The sequence below is a fragment of the Ambystoma mexicanum genome, chromosome 2q (assembly GCF_040938575.1).
Source record: "Ambystoma mexicanum isolate Mex_15411 chromosome 2q, UKY_AmexF1_1, whole genome shotgun sequence".
NCBI classification, from domain to species: Eukaryota; Metazoa; Chordata; class Amphibia; order Caudata; family Ambystomatidae; genus Ambystoma; species Ambystoma mexicanum.
Window position 1 is genome coordinate 432,041,726 of NC_090924.1, and position 20,904 is coordinate 432,062,629.

The following is a 20,904-nucleotide window of genomic DNA, read 5'->3' on the forward strand; positions in this document are numbered from 1 at the left end:
TCCTTAGTCACTATTAAATCTCTTCGGAGTGCGTTAGTCTCCTGTCGGGCAGAATGAACCTCAGCATGCAGTTCTCCTATTAATTGGGCCAATTGGTCTAATTCCGAGGTCTCCATGGCGCACAGGTGGATTGGTTTGGCAGGCTTTGCGTTCTGTTACGCTCACCTGGTTCCACGGGGACGCCACCCAGCTGTTGGGACTCAGGTATCCTTCTCTGGGGATCCCAGGTGTGACCAGCGGGAGGGTTCTGCCTGGAATACAGGTGGGCAATATTCAAGACTGGGCAACTGGGTTAAACAGTCCCCCACCACCCCGTATACCCGCGGCCCCACTGGACCTCTCCTCACCTTGTTTTTAATGCAGGTGTGTTCTCCGTCCTGCCTTCTTGGCAGGGGCGCATTGTGCTTGGTGGGCGTTTGCGATCGAGTTACTTCACTGATGCTGGCCCGCTTTGAGTCTTTCAGGTAGGTCTTATTGCTGTGCTATATTGGAGTCCTTGCATGCCATTTCGGTTTAACTAATGTCTTTTCTCTTCCTTAGATGCGCGGAAGTCCAATATGTGGCATAGACTGAATTGGTTCTCGCCGGTAAGTAATGGCGTTTTTAGAGCGCCTTGATGCGGTGAGTAGGCGCTAAGTGCAGCGCTATGATGCCTTGCCTCTTGCTAACCTGTTGTCTTGTCTTCCCACAGGTCGCGGTGATCACCCGGTGCATGGAATTCCTGAAACGATGCTGGTCGAGGAGCAGCGTGCGAGGTAAGCTTTCGGCTCCGTTCATTAAATTGTAAAAATGTCTAATGCCTTGTTTCTTCCTTTTTTTGCAGATCTGTCGGTTCGGGAGGAGCGCTGGTTCCAGGATGCTGATCTCAAGAGCCGTGGACAGCTAACGATGAAATTACAGGTAAGCTGCTGCTGCTAACGATGTCCTTTTTCTCCTTTACAGATGCTGTGCTTCCGAGGTTTGCGGGTGCCGCTGAACACGGTGAGTGTCACGTTGCAGAATTGCAAAGTAAAGCGAAGCGTGTTATCCCAATCGGGCGTGGTTTAAATAGCTTCAAGAAAGTAGTCCAGGTGAAATAGTTCCTATGGTACCACACCCAAAAATACTATACCGCATAGCTTGGTTCCAAGAAGCCAAGCTATGTGGATGCCTCCATGTTGATTGACAGTGAAATAAAGTAGTTCCCAATACAAGTCCTTTATCAAGTATGAGCCTGGCCCCAAGAAGGCCTAGGCCAAGGATGCCTGGTTTTAGTGGAGACCGTTCCTGGCCCATGGGCTTGCCAGGGGGTCTTCTGGATGGGGTCGTGACAGATGAGTGGGAATCACGCATGTGTCTGCACTTCTTTTTCTAATGCGAGGAAGAGTGGTGGGATTGTTTTGTGACATCTGTGTTACACATTGATACGTTTGTACATAGTTTCCAGTGCTTGTATATATTTACTACCTATGTCCATGAGAACACAATGTTGTACATGCTCTGATTCCAGCAGTGGGAGAATGGAATGCCTCTAGAGAAAGCGGACAGATTGAAGGTGAGAAGGAGATGACTGCAGCTGTAATATGAGAACTTAAATAAAGCAATCTGGAGCAAAGCTGTTCGAGTGTTGGGAGTTCTTTGAACACAACAGTCTACCCACACTTCCTTACTGGGAGTTGGTCCCTCTGTGCCTGGACCCAAGAACGCTGTAGCCGACCAAGCCATTGATTTGGAAGGGTTTTTTTCAAGTGCCAGTTTTGCAGAGCACTCCTCCGCTTTCAGGTTCATGGCCTGAAAAGAACGCATTGCTCTCTGTCATGCCCCACTCCGAGACACCACACACAGATATCGTGCATATCAGTGAGGGACATCTTTGATTAACAGTCCTTGAAGCGATTAAATCCCGACAGATTAGGCCCTAACATTCTGACACAGATTACATTTTAATAGATAATGTTTTGAGCCGTGATTGTAGCAGCATGTGGACAAAAGAAACTGAGGTGGGGTGGTGTAGTGCATTCCTTTAGTATGATGACCGACGTCCCATCCAGTCGCGGAGTGAGACATCTGAGGCACGAGATGGCGCTTAAAGAAATATACCGGGAGGGTCCTTAAATATCTGGCAAACCCAATTGGCATCCTGTCACGAATTCTCCCTGCCACCAGTACCCGGGGCTCATGCAGCCAACTAGGCCAGTTTACTAGCCTAGGACAACATGGCATATCTTTTAGGCACCACACTCTGAGAGGCTTAATCTCTGTCAGGGGGTACATTTCATACAGTAGAACTCTTAATGAGGCCTGTGATGAAGAATCACTAAAAGGGGAAAGGGTGGGTGAACCATTCAGGACAAGCAAAACCATTGGAGGGTTCAGGTCAGGGCCATAGCTCAGGTTTATTTGCTTTTTTGCACAAAACAGCAACTCTTCTTTAGCAACAATTTTCTAGGGCACCTACAGTGCACGCTACTCCAACTAAACAGTATAAAATTGAGAGCAGGTTCCATAATAACTGCAGCATGACTTCCATAAGAAAAGGTCTGAGGAAAAAGGTGAGATCTGTGCCTGACCGGCTGGATTTGTAACAGAGCAATGTATTTTCTGCTAGTTTTGTTAATAAGGCAAGATTTATTTTTAAAACAATGCTACCCAGAACAAACTGCAGCAGTGTGCTTCACATATTATGCCCAGCTAGTTTTAAAAAGACCACTGCCCCGATTTAGCTTACCTCATGTGCGATGGGCAAGAGGAGTTGAAGGAAGGCAGCAATGTAATCAGCATCACTCATACCAATCTGGAGAGAGAACAAGAGCAGGTAAAGCATTAATGAAGACGCTGTGCAAAAGAAGCACAAGCATGTTAAGAAAACTTTTCTTTTTTGCAACTTTCTTCCATTGATATCAATGGAAGCTCCAGCTATGTGCTATGTCTTGAATCCCTGCTCGACTTTGAGGGGGAAGTAAAGCCTTTTTGCTTCACTTATTTCTTAACTCATTAACCCATTTATTTTGGGGCACAGGCCAGTCCATAATGTTATACATTATAAAAAGGGATACCTGGTCTGGTCTTGATCTTGCAGGCTTGCATAATAATATTGATCAAGACCGATTGTACAGAACAGCACACAGCACCTCTGAATTAGTGTTCTGGCCACTTTAGAATTCAAACAAAGTGATTCAATTCATATAAATTATTCGTTTATACTTTTTTGTAAACATTTATATTAACACTTTACAAATCTACATAAAAATACTGACACCTCAATTCTACATAAAAAATATTTACACCTCAATGTATTTGTCTCAATCCATGCATAACTCAAGTTCATACACATTCACTTCTTTGACCACACAACCCCCCCCCCCTCCCACCAAGGTAAACTACCCTATCAAATCCAATAACCTACAGAACACACTCAGATTTCTCAATACATTGTTCACGCTATCCTCTCAATAATTTACAAATGGTGATATGATATATTTTATTTACATCGCCCTCATACACACGTGTTTCAGAGCGATATACATGAAATCTTGTTGGATCTTTTTCTTCGACTTAGTGGCGACACGTGTTTCAAGCGGAACTCTTAGCTATATATTCATGCTAAATCCTGCTCCGCCATCATCAGGACAAGGAGTGGCATCCAAATACCATGCCGCCCCTTACTAAAGTTCGGTGTTCAAAGTGTCTTGCATTTCTCGCATGCACATTTCTCTATTTTCACAGCTAGTCCCGACCTCGGCTTGCTGTTATTTTTCTTCTTTTCATATCCCTCACTTGGGTCTCTTTACGGACTGTTGGGGGGGGGGGGTCTTCCTCAGGATTCAGTCAGAACGCTCCTATTATTGCACAATGTCTCATGGTCGCCGTACAAACAGGGAGATCTTCCTTATGTGTTCTCAGAGATTCTTTCCAAATGTTTTTCTTTTTCCAGTCTATCTCTTCAGGCGCTGGTATGGGGCTCTTCTTTTTACCAGATAATCGGAAATTATTTACCAAATCCGTATACCTCTACACTATTTTGCTACTGCCTCCGACTGCCGTACGTACCCCGACTTTGTGGGTAAGTAAAGCCCTTTTGCGACTTTGTGGGCAAGTAAAGCCTTTTTGCTTTTCTTACATTTCTTAACTCATGAACTCATTTATTTTGGGGCACTGGCCAGACCATAATGTTACCAGTACAGTGGGAATTTGTTTCCTTTCATGATTTCCTGTGCTACATTTATACAGCGCACACCTCCGTAGAGTGGAGTGCTGCAGGGTAAATATATAAACCCTTATCCTTTCTTTTCTTTAACATCCTTTTTGATATGCCTAGGACAGGCTGGTTGCAGTGAACCATGTTCTACTTATTTTTCCAGTGTTCTACTGTGCACCATCTTTGTTACCGCACAATGCCACTTCTAGTAACCTATTCTATAAATGGCCATCCCATGTGATTTAAGTCCTGACCTTTGGGCATCTTATTCTTTGGCCACATCCTGCCCTCTCAGTTCAGGTAATGCCATATAAAAGGTATGCAGTTGCCAGGGCAGCACTCCGGTTTCCTGGGCCAGTGTCTTTTCTTGTGTATCTCGATGCTGGAAATAAAGGGTTTGGACGGTCTGGTCCCATTCAACATTTCAGCCAGGGCATTGCTTTTGTTGGGCAGATGAGGGGTTTGGCATTGTCTGTGTAGATGGATTTCCAAAATCAGTCATATGGGAGGATTTTGCTATGCTATGCTATAACTCTAGTAAGACCTCACAAACAAGAAATCGTGGAAAAAAGAAAACCGGCCATTTTAACACAATGGTCACAAATGGGTGCGATACTGCAGCTGAGGATTCAGCCTATGGTAAAAAAGAACAATGGTAGGAAACTTACACCACTGCCACCAACCATTTAAAGTAGTAAGGGTAACATAAAATGTTTTACATGAGTAAGTAGGGAGTAACCGCCCACACCCCAGCACTCCATATATGGTGGGGTGTGCTAGACCTACAAAGGGAAATGGTAAGTAAAGTCAATTTCACTTTACTATTTTTGGAAACCGTAGTTCACCCAAGAAAAGGTGTTTAAGCCTTACGAGAAATATAAAGGAGTTCTCTGTGGCACTGCACTGAGGGTGCTGTGTGTCACCATACAAATGTAGATGTCTATGGAGTTTGTCAGACTCCAAAAACAAAGGAAACACATAATCCAAATCGGATAAATGTACATGAGAGAGTGAGAAAAAGGTCTCACTCACTCCAGTGTAAAAATTAAAAAGTCCTAAAGTCCAGCAAAAGAGCTGGGGTCTCTAAGTTTGAAGGGAATTTAGCACAGAACTGAGAATTCTTTCTAACATGCACGTTTCCAGTTAATTCAGTGCAATTATTTGCATAGGTGTGTTCATGACCTCAACCAAACTGCATACATTTAACCCTTTGATGTCACATGAATGCCCAAGGTGTAAAAGGTGATCTGCTGGCTTTTGGGATATTTATTTGTATAGCGCACCAACCTCTTGGGCATCTGGGCACATTTCCTAAAGGTACATATAATAAGGTACATATAATACAAGGCACATTATTTACAGTTACAAAGGCACATTTCTTACAGTTACATATGTTACAAGGGCATATTTCTACAGTTACATATGATACAAGGTGCAATGCTTGCAGTTACATATGATACATATGTTACAGACAGTTTATGACAGATAAAGTGTGATGGACCAAGGGTCAGGGGTTACACAGTTTTTCTAAATAGGTGAATGGAAGGTTCTGTTCTCAAGGTAGGTGGTAGGGTGTTCCACAACTTAGCGGCTAGCACAGGGAAGCTTCTGCTTTCTGAAACTTATGTATGGCAAATGGGGACGACACAGAGGTTAGCCAAAACCAAATCTAGGTAAGGTAGCTGAGCATCAAGGTTTAGTTAGTCTCAGGAAACGTGTGGGGGTCCAGGGCGACAAGGAGTCCACATAGAGCAACACCAGTAATTCAAGTAAGACAGTAGGTATATAAAAATACAGTTATTAGGCCTTCAAGTACACACTAAGCATATAAAAATCGCAGCTAAGTTGTCAAACAAAACCTTATAAAGCATATATACACATTCACTATTAGGAGACTATAATTGCTTATGAATCAATTGCCAGTGCAATACAGGTGAGAAGTTGGATGCAAGAAAAGTAGTCAGATATTTTCAGAATCAACACAATAATAGCTTCCCTCAATATTAATAAGCCCAACCCTAACATGGTTTGGGGCCTTGTGACCACAAGTCACCAGTTCCAAAGTATAACCTCTACAGGTAAGTGTATATAGAAATAATGCAGTGGGCTGTGGTGGTGATTATAGCAAGTCCCCCCTAGTTGGTTTTTTTAAACTTTCTTTTTATTCAATTCTTATCCATAAAATAAAACAAAAACAGAACATGTCATATCCAGTCATTTCCAACATTAACATTTACAAGAGCAATCCCCCGAAAAGAGACTGCCCCTCCTAATGGTACATAAAAGGTATAGCACCCCCTCAGTTACCCCATCCCTCCCACTTGAGCACCCCTTCATTGTATCTGCATCGTATCCAACCCAGTGCCAGCATTTACATCTCCTCCTAATAGTAATTCTGGCACCAATGCCCACATTCATCTTGTCAACACAATTCCCACAGCTGCAAGTAATGCACCACTTCACAGTCTGCCAAATCCTACCTGAAACCCCCCTCATGGGGGCTTTAAGTCCGGGGAGGAAGGCAGTTAATTTAATATTTAACACCAATCCATCTCTGCCCCCTCTTCCTCATCAAGCTGTCTGTTCCTCCTCAAATATTCCTCTTCCACCATTCCCCATCGTTGAGCATCGTGAAGCCACTGCCCTAGAGATGAACCCAGGGTACTCTTCCAGGACATTGCTACTCTATGCTTGGATAAGATCACCAGAACGCGAGCTTTCCTGCACCGAGTTTTGTGGGATTTCTTCCCTGGAATCAAACCCAGCAGACAAACTGTCGGGGAATATCCATGCATGTTCAGCAAGGAGTTCAGTCTATCCATCAGTTCCCTCCAATATCTCATCACCGGGCACTCACAGATCATAACCGTAAGGCGTTAGCTGGGCCCCTTTCGTACAAGGCCATACCTGTCTGGACCTGTACTTCGAGCTCCCTCCACTCAGGGCTGGCGCTCTCACCACTGACGCTGCAGGAGCAGCCACATCATCCCTGATCACGATCGCTGCCGGAGCAGAGCGTCATTTCCAGGATCCAACAGAATCCGAATGCAACTGCGCACGCTTCTCATAAGCACCAGAGAAACAGCTGAAATCCCGCACACCCGGACAAAGCACATCCGACCAGAACCTGAGCTCCCTCTTGCCTCGTCGCCATGATCCACGTGGAGCTGCTGCTCCATGATCACTTTTGCTGCGTGCCTCACTACAACACTAAGATGGCCGCTGCACCTCTTGCTTAACTTTTGTTTACCCTGGTTGCTAGGCAACCTCCTCAGGCGCACTCATAGACCACCAGGGCTAACCGGAAGGCTTTAGCCAGGCCCTTTCGTAGAAGCCCAGAAGTACAAGGCCATACTTGTCTGGACCTGTCCGGGCCTTCTGTGCCTTTGGCCAGTAACCTTGCCCATCTAGCCTCACCTCCTGATTGCTACGTACTGCACTAAAGCCTCACCAGGCCCGAGAACTGGTTCCACTCTAATTGCAAGTACCTCTGAACTATTAACTCTCCCTCCCTCTAGTCCTTCATCACGATTCTGCCCTCATTGCCGGCATCTACCGCCCCGCTGAGACACACAGCCTTTTCACCCACTCCCTACGGAAAGCGGACCTTTGTCCTCTCTGCCGGTGGCGTTCCGGCCGCCCCTCAGAATAGGAGTGCCCCCCGACATTTGTATAGTCGCCTCTCCTTTGATTACTCCCTCGTTGCATTTCCTACACTACGCCTGATGACACGCTGTGCTAACTAACCTGACTGCCTTGCCTGACCTTGTAATCTGCCACGTTCCGCGGCCATATACAGCTATTCTGCTCTACTGTATTGTTTCAGGGAAGGGTATGTAGAGTCACATGTGGATATGTCTAATCACAGTGCTTCACCCCAAACATCGATTTTTACAGCCAAATCTCTGTTTAGCACATACGTACCTATACATACTGAACACACTATATTGCCATAGCACTCACCCCTACCCATCATAGCTGTGCCCATCTAATTTATTTGTTACCCTGCCCAATTTGGGCTTAACCTGAACTGGATTGTTATAGTACTCATACTGTAGCCATAGTTTCACAATGCTGCTTCTTGCCCATCTTATGCTATTAATGATTGAGGCATCCTGCCTATTTTTGTGCTACTATTGAATATGACATCTTACCAACTTTGTACTATCCTCGACTCAAATCGACTGCGGAGAAGCCTGTTCTATTGCTACCATACTAAACATAAGTGCCCATATGACCTCACCTTTGCTCCTACATCCCAGTATCTGTGACCCCTAACATGCTCAATTGTGCCTACTGTGTTGTACTTAGTAACTTACATTAATTACTGCACACTACTGAGCCATGTTTATGCCTCTTGCAGTCCTTTTGTGCCTCATAATTCTACCTAGCTTTGTATCCTCACCTATGATGGCCCACAAAGATACAAACAATGGCCTACTACCAACTTACTCTGACCTCCATGCCCAGCCTCGTACACATAGCATTTTGCTATCTCTGTCCTCCACATTACCATTATCAGACAACATTCCACCGTCACTATCCCTGCCAGCCTCTCACCCAGTAACACCTAGCAGGCTTATCCCACCAACATCTTGCAACTCTCATCCCCTCACACCTGCACAGTGGATCAATCTGTTTGCTACGAGACCCACACTTAATCAGCCCTGCCCAACCAAGACTAGGAATTTAAGACTAGGCTCAAGCCGACAGCCAGGACATATAGTATCCAACTATAAGCATAACAGAACTAAAGTACCCAATGCCTCGGACAGCTCCAATAACCATGTACCTACGACTAGGGACTCCACATCTCAAACGGAAACTAAGCCACAGAACTCTAATTCCGTGATCAAGGGTGCTCTCATAAACGCGAGATCTATATCAGCCCGCGCTCTAGATATAGCGGACATCATAACCTCTAACGACCTGGACTTTATGGCTATAACAGAGACCTGGCTGCATGCCGTGTCTGGGCCCGCCCTTGCTCTTGCCATTCCAGATGGTTACTCCATAAATCGATTGGACAGAGAACAAGCAAAAGGTTGCGGTGTAGCATTCATTGCCAAAACTACACTAAACATAAGGCACATACCTAACCTAACACTCCCCTCAGGGGAACTACTATCAAGCTGCCCATCTCAGCTTCTCGAACACTTACAATTCACCTCATATACGGACCTCCCAGGTCTACCTCTAGCTTTGAAGAAGACATTACTCTTCTCCTCTCTAATAACACCAAACCCAGCTTTCAGATATTATTACTAGGTGACTTTAATCTAGGCTTTCAGGACCCGAAAGACAACAAAGCATCTACGCTCGCTAACTACGAACTCAGCTTCAAACATTATATCACTCTTCCCACACATAAAGGAAGAACCCTAGATTGGTTGGCCTGCAACACTAATATCCTGTACAACACACCGTGCGTATGGACAGACCACAACCTTATCACGTTCTCTATCAAAAAAGACAACCTGCTGGATCAGCAAACACCCACTGCTCCACCAACATGCACGAGAAACAATCGAAACATAACTGTGGAGAAATGGCATCCTTTACTACAGCCGATCATTGACTTCACGCCTACCAACTCTGACCCTACTGCCCTAGTAGACCTTTATAACCTTACCATGATCAACGCTATCAAGACCACTGCACCATTCAAAATGCCAAAGCTAAACCTTGTGTGCATCTAAACTCATGGTTTACCCCCAAACTAAAAATCCTATGAAAGAATAAGAGAAACGCAGAATCCTCTTGGAAAAACGCCCCCTCAGCCTTTAACCAGAACATATCTACTATAGCATCCAATAATTATAAAGATGCTACTCTCCAAACAAACAAAAAACACCTACAATGATCGAATTATCAAAGCTAAATCTAGTACGAAAGAGCTCTTTAACATTGTAATAGAGCTGGAATCCCCCTCTCCTGTACCAGAGACCTGTAGTAAAGACACCACATGGTGCACTAACATCCAGAAGGCCTTACTCGACAAAATATCGATTTTACAAACTAAAATAGAGGCCAAAAAACTCAGTCTCCTACCCGACACAGTGCAACCCCTACGACCAAGTAAACAACCCAACACTATCAAAATGTTCAACTTCTCACCTCTCTCCATCAAAGAGGTTGAGGACATAATCTCAAAGCTGAAACCATCAAGATGCCAGGGAGACACATGCCCGGCACCCATCATTAAGGATGCAGCTAAGCACCTGGCATCATTTATCACAACTCTAATTAACGCAACATTTGAATCAAGCATAGTGCCAACTAATTTGAAAGACGCGTGGATTCTTCCACTACTAAAAAAAAAACACATTAGACCCAAACATTCCAACTAACTCAGGCCCATTACAACTGTGCAATTTCTCTTAAAAATCCTGGATAGAGCAGGCTACCTGCAAATCCAGAACCATCTAGAAAAGCCCTAACTCCTGGGCCTCAGGCAACCAGGCTTCCGGCCAAAACATGGCACATAAATGGCCTTGATTGACCTCAGGACCCAAATGGACAACCTAAAAGATGACGGCAAACTCTCCCTCTTACTATTATTAGACCTCTCGGCTGCATTTGACTTGGTTAACCACAAAGGCCTTTGCAACCACCTCTCATCAGCAGCCCACTTCTCTGAGAGAGCAAACGCCTGGATTCAATCCTTACCAAATAATAGATCCATGAGGGTCTTCGCACCCTCGGCCTCCGACAATCCAGCTCCAGTCACATGTGGAGTCCCTTAGGGGTCCGGTGTATCACCAACACTATATATTGTGTTCACAAAACCTCTGTTTGACGACCTTGACCAGTTGGGTGTCATCTACACGAATTATGCAGATGACACCCAAATACTCATCCCTATCACCGGAGACTACACTAAAGACGCTAAAGTCCTAAACGACATCTACCTCATCATACAAGCCTGGATGGCTAAGCATGGACTTTGCCTCAATGACGACAAGACAGAGTTACTGCTATTAGGCTCCCAATCCTCGACAGACAATACTCTTCCTTCAACATTGACGGCAATAATATAATGGTAGCCAACGATGTCAAAACGCTAGGTATTTACCTAGACTCCTCACTTACCATGACCAGATAAATCAACGCAATAGCCTCCTCCACTGCCTACACTTGCAAACTAATCAACGCATGTAGAGCATTTTTTTCCACATCTAACTGCACCTCCATAGCCAGAGCTTTAGTTCCCTCCAAAATTGACTACTGTAATGCACTTTACTTAGGCACGAGTCAACGCAACCTTAACAAGTTGCAAGCAATCAAAAACAATGCCCTAAAATCAGCTCTGAACCTCCCAAGATGTCAACATAACTCTGACATAAGACGGAACACCCAATGGCTATCTGTCAACCAAAGGATAGAGTACAAAACTCCATCACACAAAAGTGCCTCGCCAACCTGGCGTCCACCTATCTGGCTGACAACTTCACCCGAAACACTACAGCACGCCCCACCAGATCAGCCCAAGCACACTGCTTAAAGATTCCTAGGTTTAAGTTTCAGAAAGCAGAAGCTTCCCTGTGCTAGCCGCTAAGTTGTGGAACACCCTACCACCTACCTTGAGAACAGAACCTTCCATTCACCTATTTAGAAAAACTGTGTAACCCCTGACCCTTGGTCCATCACACTTTATCTGTCATAAACTGTCTGTAACATATGTATCATATGTAACTGCAAGCATTGCACCTTGTATCATATGTAACTGTAGAAATATGCCCTTGTAACATATGTAACTGTAAGAAATGTGCCTTTGTAACTGTAAATAATGTGCCTTGTATTATATGTGCCTTTAGGAAATGTGCCCAGATGCCCAAGAGGTTGGTGCGCTATACAAATAAATAAATATCCCAAAAGCCAGCAGATCACCTTTTACACCTTGGGCATTCATGTGACATCAAAGGGTTAAATGTATGCAGTTTGGCTGAGGTCATGAACACACCTATGCAAATAATTGCACTGAATTAACTGGAAACGTGCATGTTAGAAAGAATTCTCAGTTCTGTGCTAAATTCCCTTCAAACTTAGAGACCCCAGCTCTTTTGCTGGACTTTAGGACTTTTTAATTTTTACACTGGAGTGAGTGAGACCTTTTTCTCACTCTCTCATGTACATTTATCCGATTTGGATTATGTGTTTCCTTTGTTTTTGGAGTCTGACAAACTCCATAGACATCTACATTTGTATGGTGACACACAGCACCCTCAGTGCAGTGCCACAGAGAACTCCTTTATATTTCTCGTAAGGCTTAAACACCTTTTCTTGGGTGAACTACGGTTTCCAAAAATAGTAAAGTGAAATTGACTTTACTTACCATTTCCCTTTGTAGGTCTAGCACACCCCACCATATATGGAGTGCTGGGGTGTGGGCGGTTACTCCCTACTTACTCATGTAAAACATTTTATGTTACCCTAACTACTTTAAATGGTTGGTGGCAGTGGTGTAAGTTTCCTACCATTGTTCTTTTTTACCATAGGCTGAATCCTCAGCTGCAGTATCGCACCCATTTGTGACCATTGTGTTAAAATGGCCCGGTCTTCTTTTTTCCACGATTTCTTGTTTGTGAGGTCTTACTAGAGTTATACTCTGTGCGCCAAACCAGGTTTAACCCCTTTGTTCATTTTGCCTTTGGCGGGCTTCAGTACTGAAACCCGCCTCTTGCTCCAGTGTGTCGGACAGGGCAGAAAGTGAGGCAGGTGCCCGAAACTCCCCTGTCCTTAAGTCTCCAGGGAAACCTGAATGCACCCAGTGCTGATTGGCTGGCTGGCTGTCCTTGCAGGACAGCCACCCTGCTGTGTGAGTGACAGCTAGGCTATGCATGAATGGGAGAAACCTGTATAAAAGGCAAGGCTTCTTGGACTTAAGGCAGAGTCGACAACTGGAAGAAACATCCGACAAAGAAACCGTGAAGAGAAGCTTGTTGCATCCTCCTGGACCGTTGAACTGCCCAGTACAGCCCTGCTGCAGTGCTGAAGCTCCTTTTCCCTTGAGTTAGTGGGACAAACTAACCTCGACAAGAACTTTGCTGGCAGACCTTCCCCAAATGGCTGTACCTCTTTGCTGCTGCTGGAACCGAGTGCCAAAGGTCGACCATGGGAAACCAGGTAAGTCTAGTGAAACTCTGGCGCTATACCAGAGGTAGGTCAGCAGAAACCCCCATTCCAGAGAACATTTGGGAAATGATTTGCATGTGGGCCTGTAGATTATGTGAAAGGGGATTCCACATGTAACTATGAACCTTCAGGGGTCCACACTGCCTCCTTAGCCTTCATCCCTGAGGGAGAAGTTCAAATGGCAAGTGGTAACTTTTTCAACTACTGGCTGAAGACCCCATTGGAGTCCAAGCCAGTGTTTCTTTAGTGTCCCTGGGGGTCTGTGGCAACAACAGAATGTGGATGTGTACAACTCCATACCAGATAACACAAAAGAATATTATAAGGACAGAACTTGTAAATGTTCAGGAGACCCCGCCATTAGAGACACTGGGGCAAGCATTACAGTGGTTGATGAAAGTTTTTTTAAACCTGAGGATGTGGCTATGGCACCCAAATGTCCCACTAAACTTGCAGGAGGCTCTATCCAAATGGTTCATATTCTGCCAGCTCTCATCCAGTGCAATAATATGACTGTTCGAATACCTGTCAGTGTACAAAATAAGGTGCCTCGGGGGTCCTGTTGGAAAATGATGTGAAAGCTCCAGGAGTTGTATCTAGTACCCCCAGGCCTCCCAGCAAAAGGAAGCAGGAGCAAACACGATTGTCCAGAGAGGCAACCTTAGGAGACTCTCAGTGGGAGGTTGAGGAGATTTCCAACACCCCAGTTCACAGGAAGGACAACCTTCTTTTCCCAGGAAAAAGAAAGGGACAAAAGAGAAATCTAAAGTCTCTGGTAGAAAGAAAGGTCTGAAACCTAAACCTGTTCTCAGGACAAAGACATTCCAGAGAGGACAGTCCCAGGTCACCCCAGTGACCCCTTCCCCAGCTGAGGCTGAGTGGGAGGACCAACCAAATCAGAAGACCCGGCTACCGGTGAATCAGAGCGGGAAGAAAACCTTCCCTATGTTGGAGATCTGGATCCTAAAGACCATCCTGAGCTGCAAGCTTTACTTGCAGAAGGTGGGCCCTCTAGGGCAGACTTCAGCAGAGGTCAAAGAGGGTGTCTCTCTCTCTCAAGAAGGTCTTCATCAACAGACACATTCCCAGCTGGAAGGGCAAGAGCCAGGGAAACATAGGCTTTACTGGAAGGATGGCCTCCTCTACAGTGAACATACAGAGTCTACCCCAGGAGACTTGTAGTGCCCCAGGAGGTGAGAAAACATTTCTTGCAGTTAGCCCATGAGATTCCTCTGGCTGGCCACTTGAGTTTCAAGAGGACCAAAGAGAGGCTCTCTCTGCATTTCTACTGGCCCAAGATGGAGGCTGATGTAGAGAAATTCTGTAATAGCTGCCACACGATTCAGACTTCTGGCCAAAGTGGGTCCAAGAATGTGGCACTTTTAGTGTCCGTCTATGTGGTGGGAGTGCCTTTTGAGAGGGTGGGGATTGACATTGTGGACCCCTAGACCCTCCAACTTCTTCAGGCAACTGGTTTATCCTGGTTGTGGTAGACCATGCTACGAGGTATCTTGAAGCAATATCTATGGGAAATGTTACTGCTTATGCAGTGGCTAAGGCCTTCCTTGGTATCTTTACCAGGGTAGGTTTTCCTAAAGAGGTCATCTCTGACAGGGGGTCACATTTTATGTCCCACTACATGCAAACCATGTGGAAAAACTGTGATGTGACCTACAAGTTCTCAGCAGCCTACCATCCCCAAACCGATGGGTTGGTGGTAAGGTTTAACAGAACTATGAAGAGCATGATGGGTGCTTTAGAGGAACCCCCTTAGAAGAACGTGGGACCTTCTACTGCCATGCCTTCGCTTTGCTTATAGAGAAGTCCCCCAAGAAGGGGTTGGGTACAACCTCTTTGAACTTCTCTATGGTCATCCGGTAAGAGGTCCATTGGCCCTGATCAAGGAAGGGTTGGAGAGTGCTCCGTCTCTGCAGCCAGTGCGAGTCACTGACTATGTGCTAGGCCTCAGGAAGAGGATGGCTCTCATGATGACAGAAGCTTCAGATAACCTAAAAGCAGCTCAGGCTCTGGTCAAGCATTGTCATGACCAGAAGGCCAACATGGTAGAGCTTACTCAAGACCAGCTGGTATTGGTTATGATACCTCCAAGGCAGAGGACCTTACAGGACAGATGGATTGGACCCTTCAAGGTTGTGGGTAAACTTTGAGAGGTCCATTATTTAGTGGACTTTGGCAATCCCAAGGAGGCCACTGGGGTCTATCACACTAACCATCTGAAGGCTTATGTTTCAAGACCAGAACTAGCAGCTTTGTTTCCAGCCTCTGATCAAGAGGAAGAGGAGGAGGAGGAGAGTGAGCCTCTCCCTGATCTCCTCAGGGGGCAACCCTCAGATGAGACAATTGAAGGAGTAAAACTTTCAGATCTGACTCTGCAACAACAGGTTGAGTGCAAGGCTCTGTTAAATAAGTTTGCCTCCCTGTTCTCACTGACACCAGGCTTTATCCCTTGGGGCCAGCATGATATTCTCACTGGTGACAGTCTCCCTGTCAAAAGCAAGGCTTGCAGAATGTCAGACCATGTAAGATCCCATAAAGGAAGAGTTCAAGAAGATGCTTGATCTTGGGGTTATATAGCCCTCTACCAGTCCATGGGCTAGTCCAGTTGTACTAGTGCCAAAAGCAGGAACCAAGGAGTTGAGATTCTGCGTTGACTATAGAGCTCTTAATGCAGTCACCACGACTGATGCCCATCCTTTAACCAGGACAGATGAGCTGGTGGACAAACTGTGTTCAGCCAAGTTCCTCAGTATATTTGACCTGACCTCAGGTTATTACTAAATAGCTCTGACTGACCATGTCAAGGAGAATACTGCACTTTCCACCCCAGGAGGCCTCTACCAGTTTAAGGTTATTCCTTTTGGACTACAAAATGCACCTGCTACATTTCAGAGGAGAGGATGGTGAATAAAGTTCTGAATGGGATGGAGGACTCCTGCATGGCATACTTGGATGACAGTGTTCAGCCACACTTGGGAAGAGTATTTTCACCACCTTGGATATGTTTTGCAGGCTCTTGAACAGCCCGATCCAACCATAAAGGCTAGTAAATGTCAAATTGGTCAGAGTAAAGTGTTCTACTTTGGACACGAGGTAGGAGGAGGTGAAATAGGCCCTTGCCTAGTAAAGTACACGCTGTACAAGACTGGGCCATCCCTACTACTGAAATCCAAGTGAGAGCCTTTTTAGGTGTCACTGGGTACTACAGGAACTTCATAGAGAACTATGGGACCACAGCTTTACCCCTGAATGTGATCTCCTCACCCACTTTCCCCAAGAAAGTCAGGTGGAATGAGGAGTGCATTAAGGCCTTTGAAGGATTAAAGAAAGCCCTTTATTAAGCTCCAGTATTTAGAGCTCCTGACTGCAACCAATCCTACAATGTACAGACAGATGCTTCTAACTCAGGGATAGGTTCAGTTTTGAGACAACTGGATGAGAAAGGCAGGGAACACCCTATCTGCTTCATCAGTAGGAAACTGAAGAACCATGAGACAAGGTTTGCAACAATTGAACGTGAATGTTTTGTCATTGTGTGGTCTCTGAAGAAGTTTAGGCCACACTTGTATGGTTCTACTTTTGTTATTCAGACAGACCATCAACTCTTGAAATGGTTAATGCAGATGAAGGGGAGGATCCAAAATTGTTAAGGTGGCCAATCAGCCTCCAAGTGTTTGATTTTACCATAGAACACAGGTCAAGGTGTAATCACCAAAATGCTGATGGTCTCTCCAGAAAGTATGACCTACTGGATTAGGAGATTCATCCAGGAGTGGATTGAATCCTCCTGTCCCTTAGTCTGGGGGGACAAGTGTTAGGGAGAATTCTCAGTTCTGTGCTAAATTCCCTTAAAACTTAAGAGACCACCAGCTCTTTTGCTGGACTTTAGGAATTTTTGATTTTTACCCTAGAGTGAGTGAGACCTTTTTCTCACTCTCTCATGTATTTTTATCTGATTTGGATTATGTGTTTCCTTTGTTTTTGGAGTCTGAAAAACTCCATAGGCATCTACTTTTTGTATGGTGACACACACAGCACCCTCAGTGCAGGGTCACAGATTTACAGCACCCTCAGTGCAATCTCACAGATAAATCCTTTAGATTTCTCTTAAGGTTAAAACACCTTTTCTTGGGTGAACTACAGTTCCCAAGAACAGTAAAGTGAAATTGACTTTACTTACCTTTTCCCTTTCTAGATCCAGCACACCCCACTCTATGTGGAGTGCTGAGGGGTTACTTAGTAGCCCCTTTACCTACTTACTCATATAACATTTATTATGTTACCCTCACTACTTTAAATGGCTCGTAGCAGTGGTTTCATTTTCCTACCATTGTGCTTTTTTACCGCAGGCTGAATCCTCCGCTGCAGTATTGCACCCATGGGTGACCATTGTGTTAAAACGGCCCAGTGTTCTTTTTTCCATCATTTCCTGTTTGTGAGGTCTTTCTAGGGTTTTACTCTGCGTGCCAAACCAGGTTTAACCCCCTTGTTCATTTTGCCTTTGGCGGGCTTCAGTACTGAAACCCACCTCTGGCTCCAGTGTGTCTGGCATGGCAGGAAGTGAGGGATTTGCCCGAAACTCCCCTATCCCTAGTCTCCAGGGAAACCTGAATGCACCCAGTGCTGATTGGCTGGCTGGCTGGCTGGCTCTCCTTGCAGGCCAGCCACCCTGCTGTGTGAGTGACAGCTAGGCTGGGCACGCATGGGGGAAACCAGCATAAAAGGCAAGGCTTCTTGGACTGAAGACAGAGTTGACCACTGGAAGAAACATCCGATGAAGGTACTGTGAAGAGAAGCTTGCTGCATCCTCCTGGATCGTTGAACTTCCCGGTGAAGCACTGCTGCAGTGCTGAAGCTCCTTTTCATAATCGACAAGAGAAGCTCCGGAAAGGACGACTTCTTCACTTGGGTTAGTGGGACCAACTAAACCGAATGCAGGGGTCGAGAAAACCATAGTTGAGTGCAATGTCTTTAAGCCGGACCAAAGCTCCAGGAAGATCCAGAGGACCCTCCCGAAGCAGGATGACCCAAGCTCGAGTCACCTGACCAGAGTGCTGGATTCAGGGAGTGAAGGAAGCCCAACCAGTGTCCAAGATCCGCAGTGGTGCTATTTGCCGCAGTGGTGCTATTTGCCGGTAGCTGAAACCCGAAGTGCCGCTGAACTGAAAAGAGCCCATAGCTGCCGCCCACCTCCAAATTGCTGTGCAGGGGTCCTCCAGAAGTCCTCCCTCTTGTCACCACGACTGAGGCCCAGGAACAGAGGATCTGCAACACCGCAACCAAGACAGAAGCCAGCTGGATCCTCGTCTTCTAACCTAAGGCACTGTTCCGATTTAGGGGTACTTACCTCTGTCTGTAGCTTGCTTTTCTTAGTTGATACTTGCAGTAGCTGCTTTTCTAGAGTTGATCTCAAGCTCTAACTTTCACAAGTTTAACAGCTTGTGGCCCAAACAGTGATTTTCTATAACAACTCTCTAACTTTGTGCAAGACTTTTTTTGCTATCTAAGTAGCAGACTTTGTTCCAAATTGACTTTGGCTGTCCTGGCTCCCTACATACTCTTCTAATCAATTGACTGATTCTTACTGTCCCTCATAGGTGATAAATTGGTTTTTAACTAATATTTGCTGGGGAAGGTTTTTATCTAGACTTCATTGGGAGATTTAAAAGTGCTCACATGCTCTGAGAACCTGTTAACCTTTTTCCTTTATCTACCCTTTCCTTTTTGCCAAACCTCAGAATTTACCAAGTACAAAAGTGATATATAAATTCCATTACTGTCCTAGTTAGTAAAGTCACCTCAGGATGTAGGACGTGTGTATGAAGCATCTGTATAAAGTATCTACTTGCTTAACTTGATTCTGAGAAAGTATTTTGAAGTGTATTTGTATTGTTACACATTGTCCTTTTTAAAGAATGCTTATTTAAAACTGACCGTTAAATAAATCATTATTTTACTAGAAAACATTGAGTGTAAGTGTTATTTGTGGATTTCGATGCTACAGCTCTACAGCTCACATTTACCCCTCTTGAGATATGCCTGGCTGCTCAGCCACCCTACCAACTTGTGTAGTACAGTCCTATACCAAAAGGTGGGTTACCTAATTCCAGTGGAGTAAGTTGAGTGCCTGGTGCGTCTGGATCAGCTCATTATTGTCTACGGACATTGCCTGCTGTTACTCTGTTGCAAACAGAGTTTTTCTTTGCTGTTGAGCACCGACACCCCTCCTCCTTGCTTACACTCGCTTTAAAACCATCTGTCATAGCGGAGCGAGTTGAGTGTCTGGTGTCTGGCGGTTCGGTGGCCAGGGCCACATGGAAGAAAATCGGACACTAAGAAGCTCTTGGTTTCTAAAAGAAGGAGAGGTCACTGTGATGACCCCAGCTGGGAAAACAGGATCGATGGCTTATTTGCTGGGCCTACTGGAGTCTCGGGATTCCCTTGAAACATCTTTGGGTAAGGCCGCCTCCAAATCAATTACCTTGAACGTCTAGCGGTTAAAAATTGCTGATGTGCCCGCTCCTGATTTACAAATGGACTTTGCATCACAAAGGCAGGAGGGCAGGGAGTGTGAATCTCTTACCTCTGAAGCAACCCAAGGGGAGGTAGAACATATCGGGCACAGCAACATCTATACTCCCCCTGCCAGGAAACCCTTGACACATGTGAGCGTTGCGACTTGTTAGGCAGAAACCTGTGCAGTTCCCTTAGGGACCACTACAAAAGGCTTAGGACTACAGGTGTTGGCAGTAAACCCAATTGGTAGCAGTCTGTACCACCCAGATTTACCTGGTAGCTGTGGCTGAGCAGCCAGAATTCTCTCAAGAAGAATTAGACAGTATGTAGAGTATACAAGATAGGTACCAAAATACAGTAGCACAAGCAAACACTGACCAGAGCTTGGGTATAAAAGTATATAATTATTTATTTAAAAACACACTTTGTAATATACACTAACACTAATATGGCAAGCAAGTTCAAACACAGTCACTATTAATATATATACATCCCTGATTACTTATTGAACAAGTCGTAGTTAAAACACCACTTATTTTCAGACAGAGGTAAGCGCTTAACCTAAGATGGCACTCCAATAAGTTAATTAAAAAGGGAGGGAAAAAGGCAGAATTAGGAAAATACAGAATACCAACACTTTAAGAGAACCAGAGCATGACAGAAAAGGCAGAGTCTACTGAGGAGCAAGAAAGTCATAGGCCAGGTCCACTCTTAGAGAGAGCAAGGCGGAATGTGTCCAAGATCACACAGTTGAATAGTACTTTAAAGAGTCTTTGCAGATAGTTCAAAAAGGGTTGGATCAAATCAGGTAAAGTTAGTTTGCAGGTCCCAAGTCACCTCAGGATAGAAAGTCAAGGATTTACGGGACACCTTGAACAGTCTGTTGCAAGGGAGACCAGGCGGGACACAGTACCTGAAATGGTGAGAAAGCTCCAGCAGGGGCAGTTGTTCCTGGCAGCGGGTGCAAGTCGGTGCTTCGTCCAGCGGAAGAGGAGATCTCGACATGGAGGAAAGCTGGAGGTCGTTGCACTGCCAGGGAAGAAACCAGCCGCAGAGTT

The 20,904-nt window shown here is 45.2% G+C and overlaps 1 protein-coding gene across 1 annotated transcript in view; it reads right to left on the bottom strand.

Annotated features, from left to right (window-relative positions):
- Positions 1-20,904, bottom strand: part of HDAC6 (histone deacetylase 6) — a 1,945,770-nt gene that overhangs the window by 1,054,910 nt on the left and 869,956 nt on the right. The window contains exon 12 of the mRNA XM_069647471.1: positions 2,708-2,773. Within this exon, the coding sequence (XP_069503572.1) occupies positions 2,708-2,773 (66 nt within the window). The remainder of the gene's footprint in view (positions 1-2,707; positions 2,774-20,904) is intronic.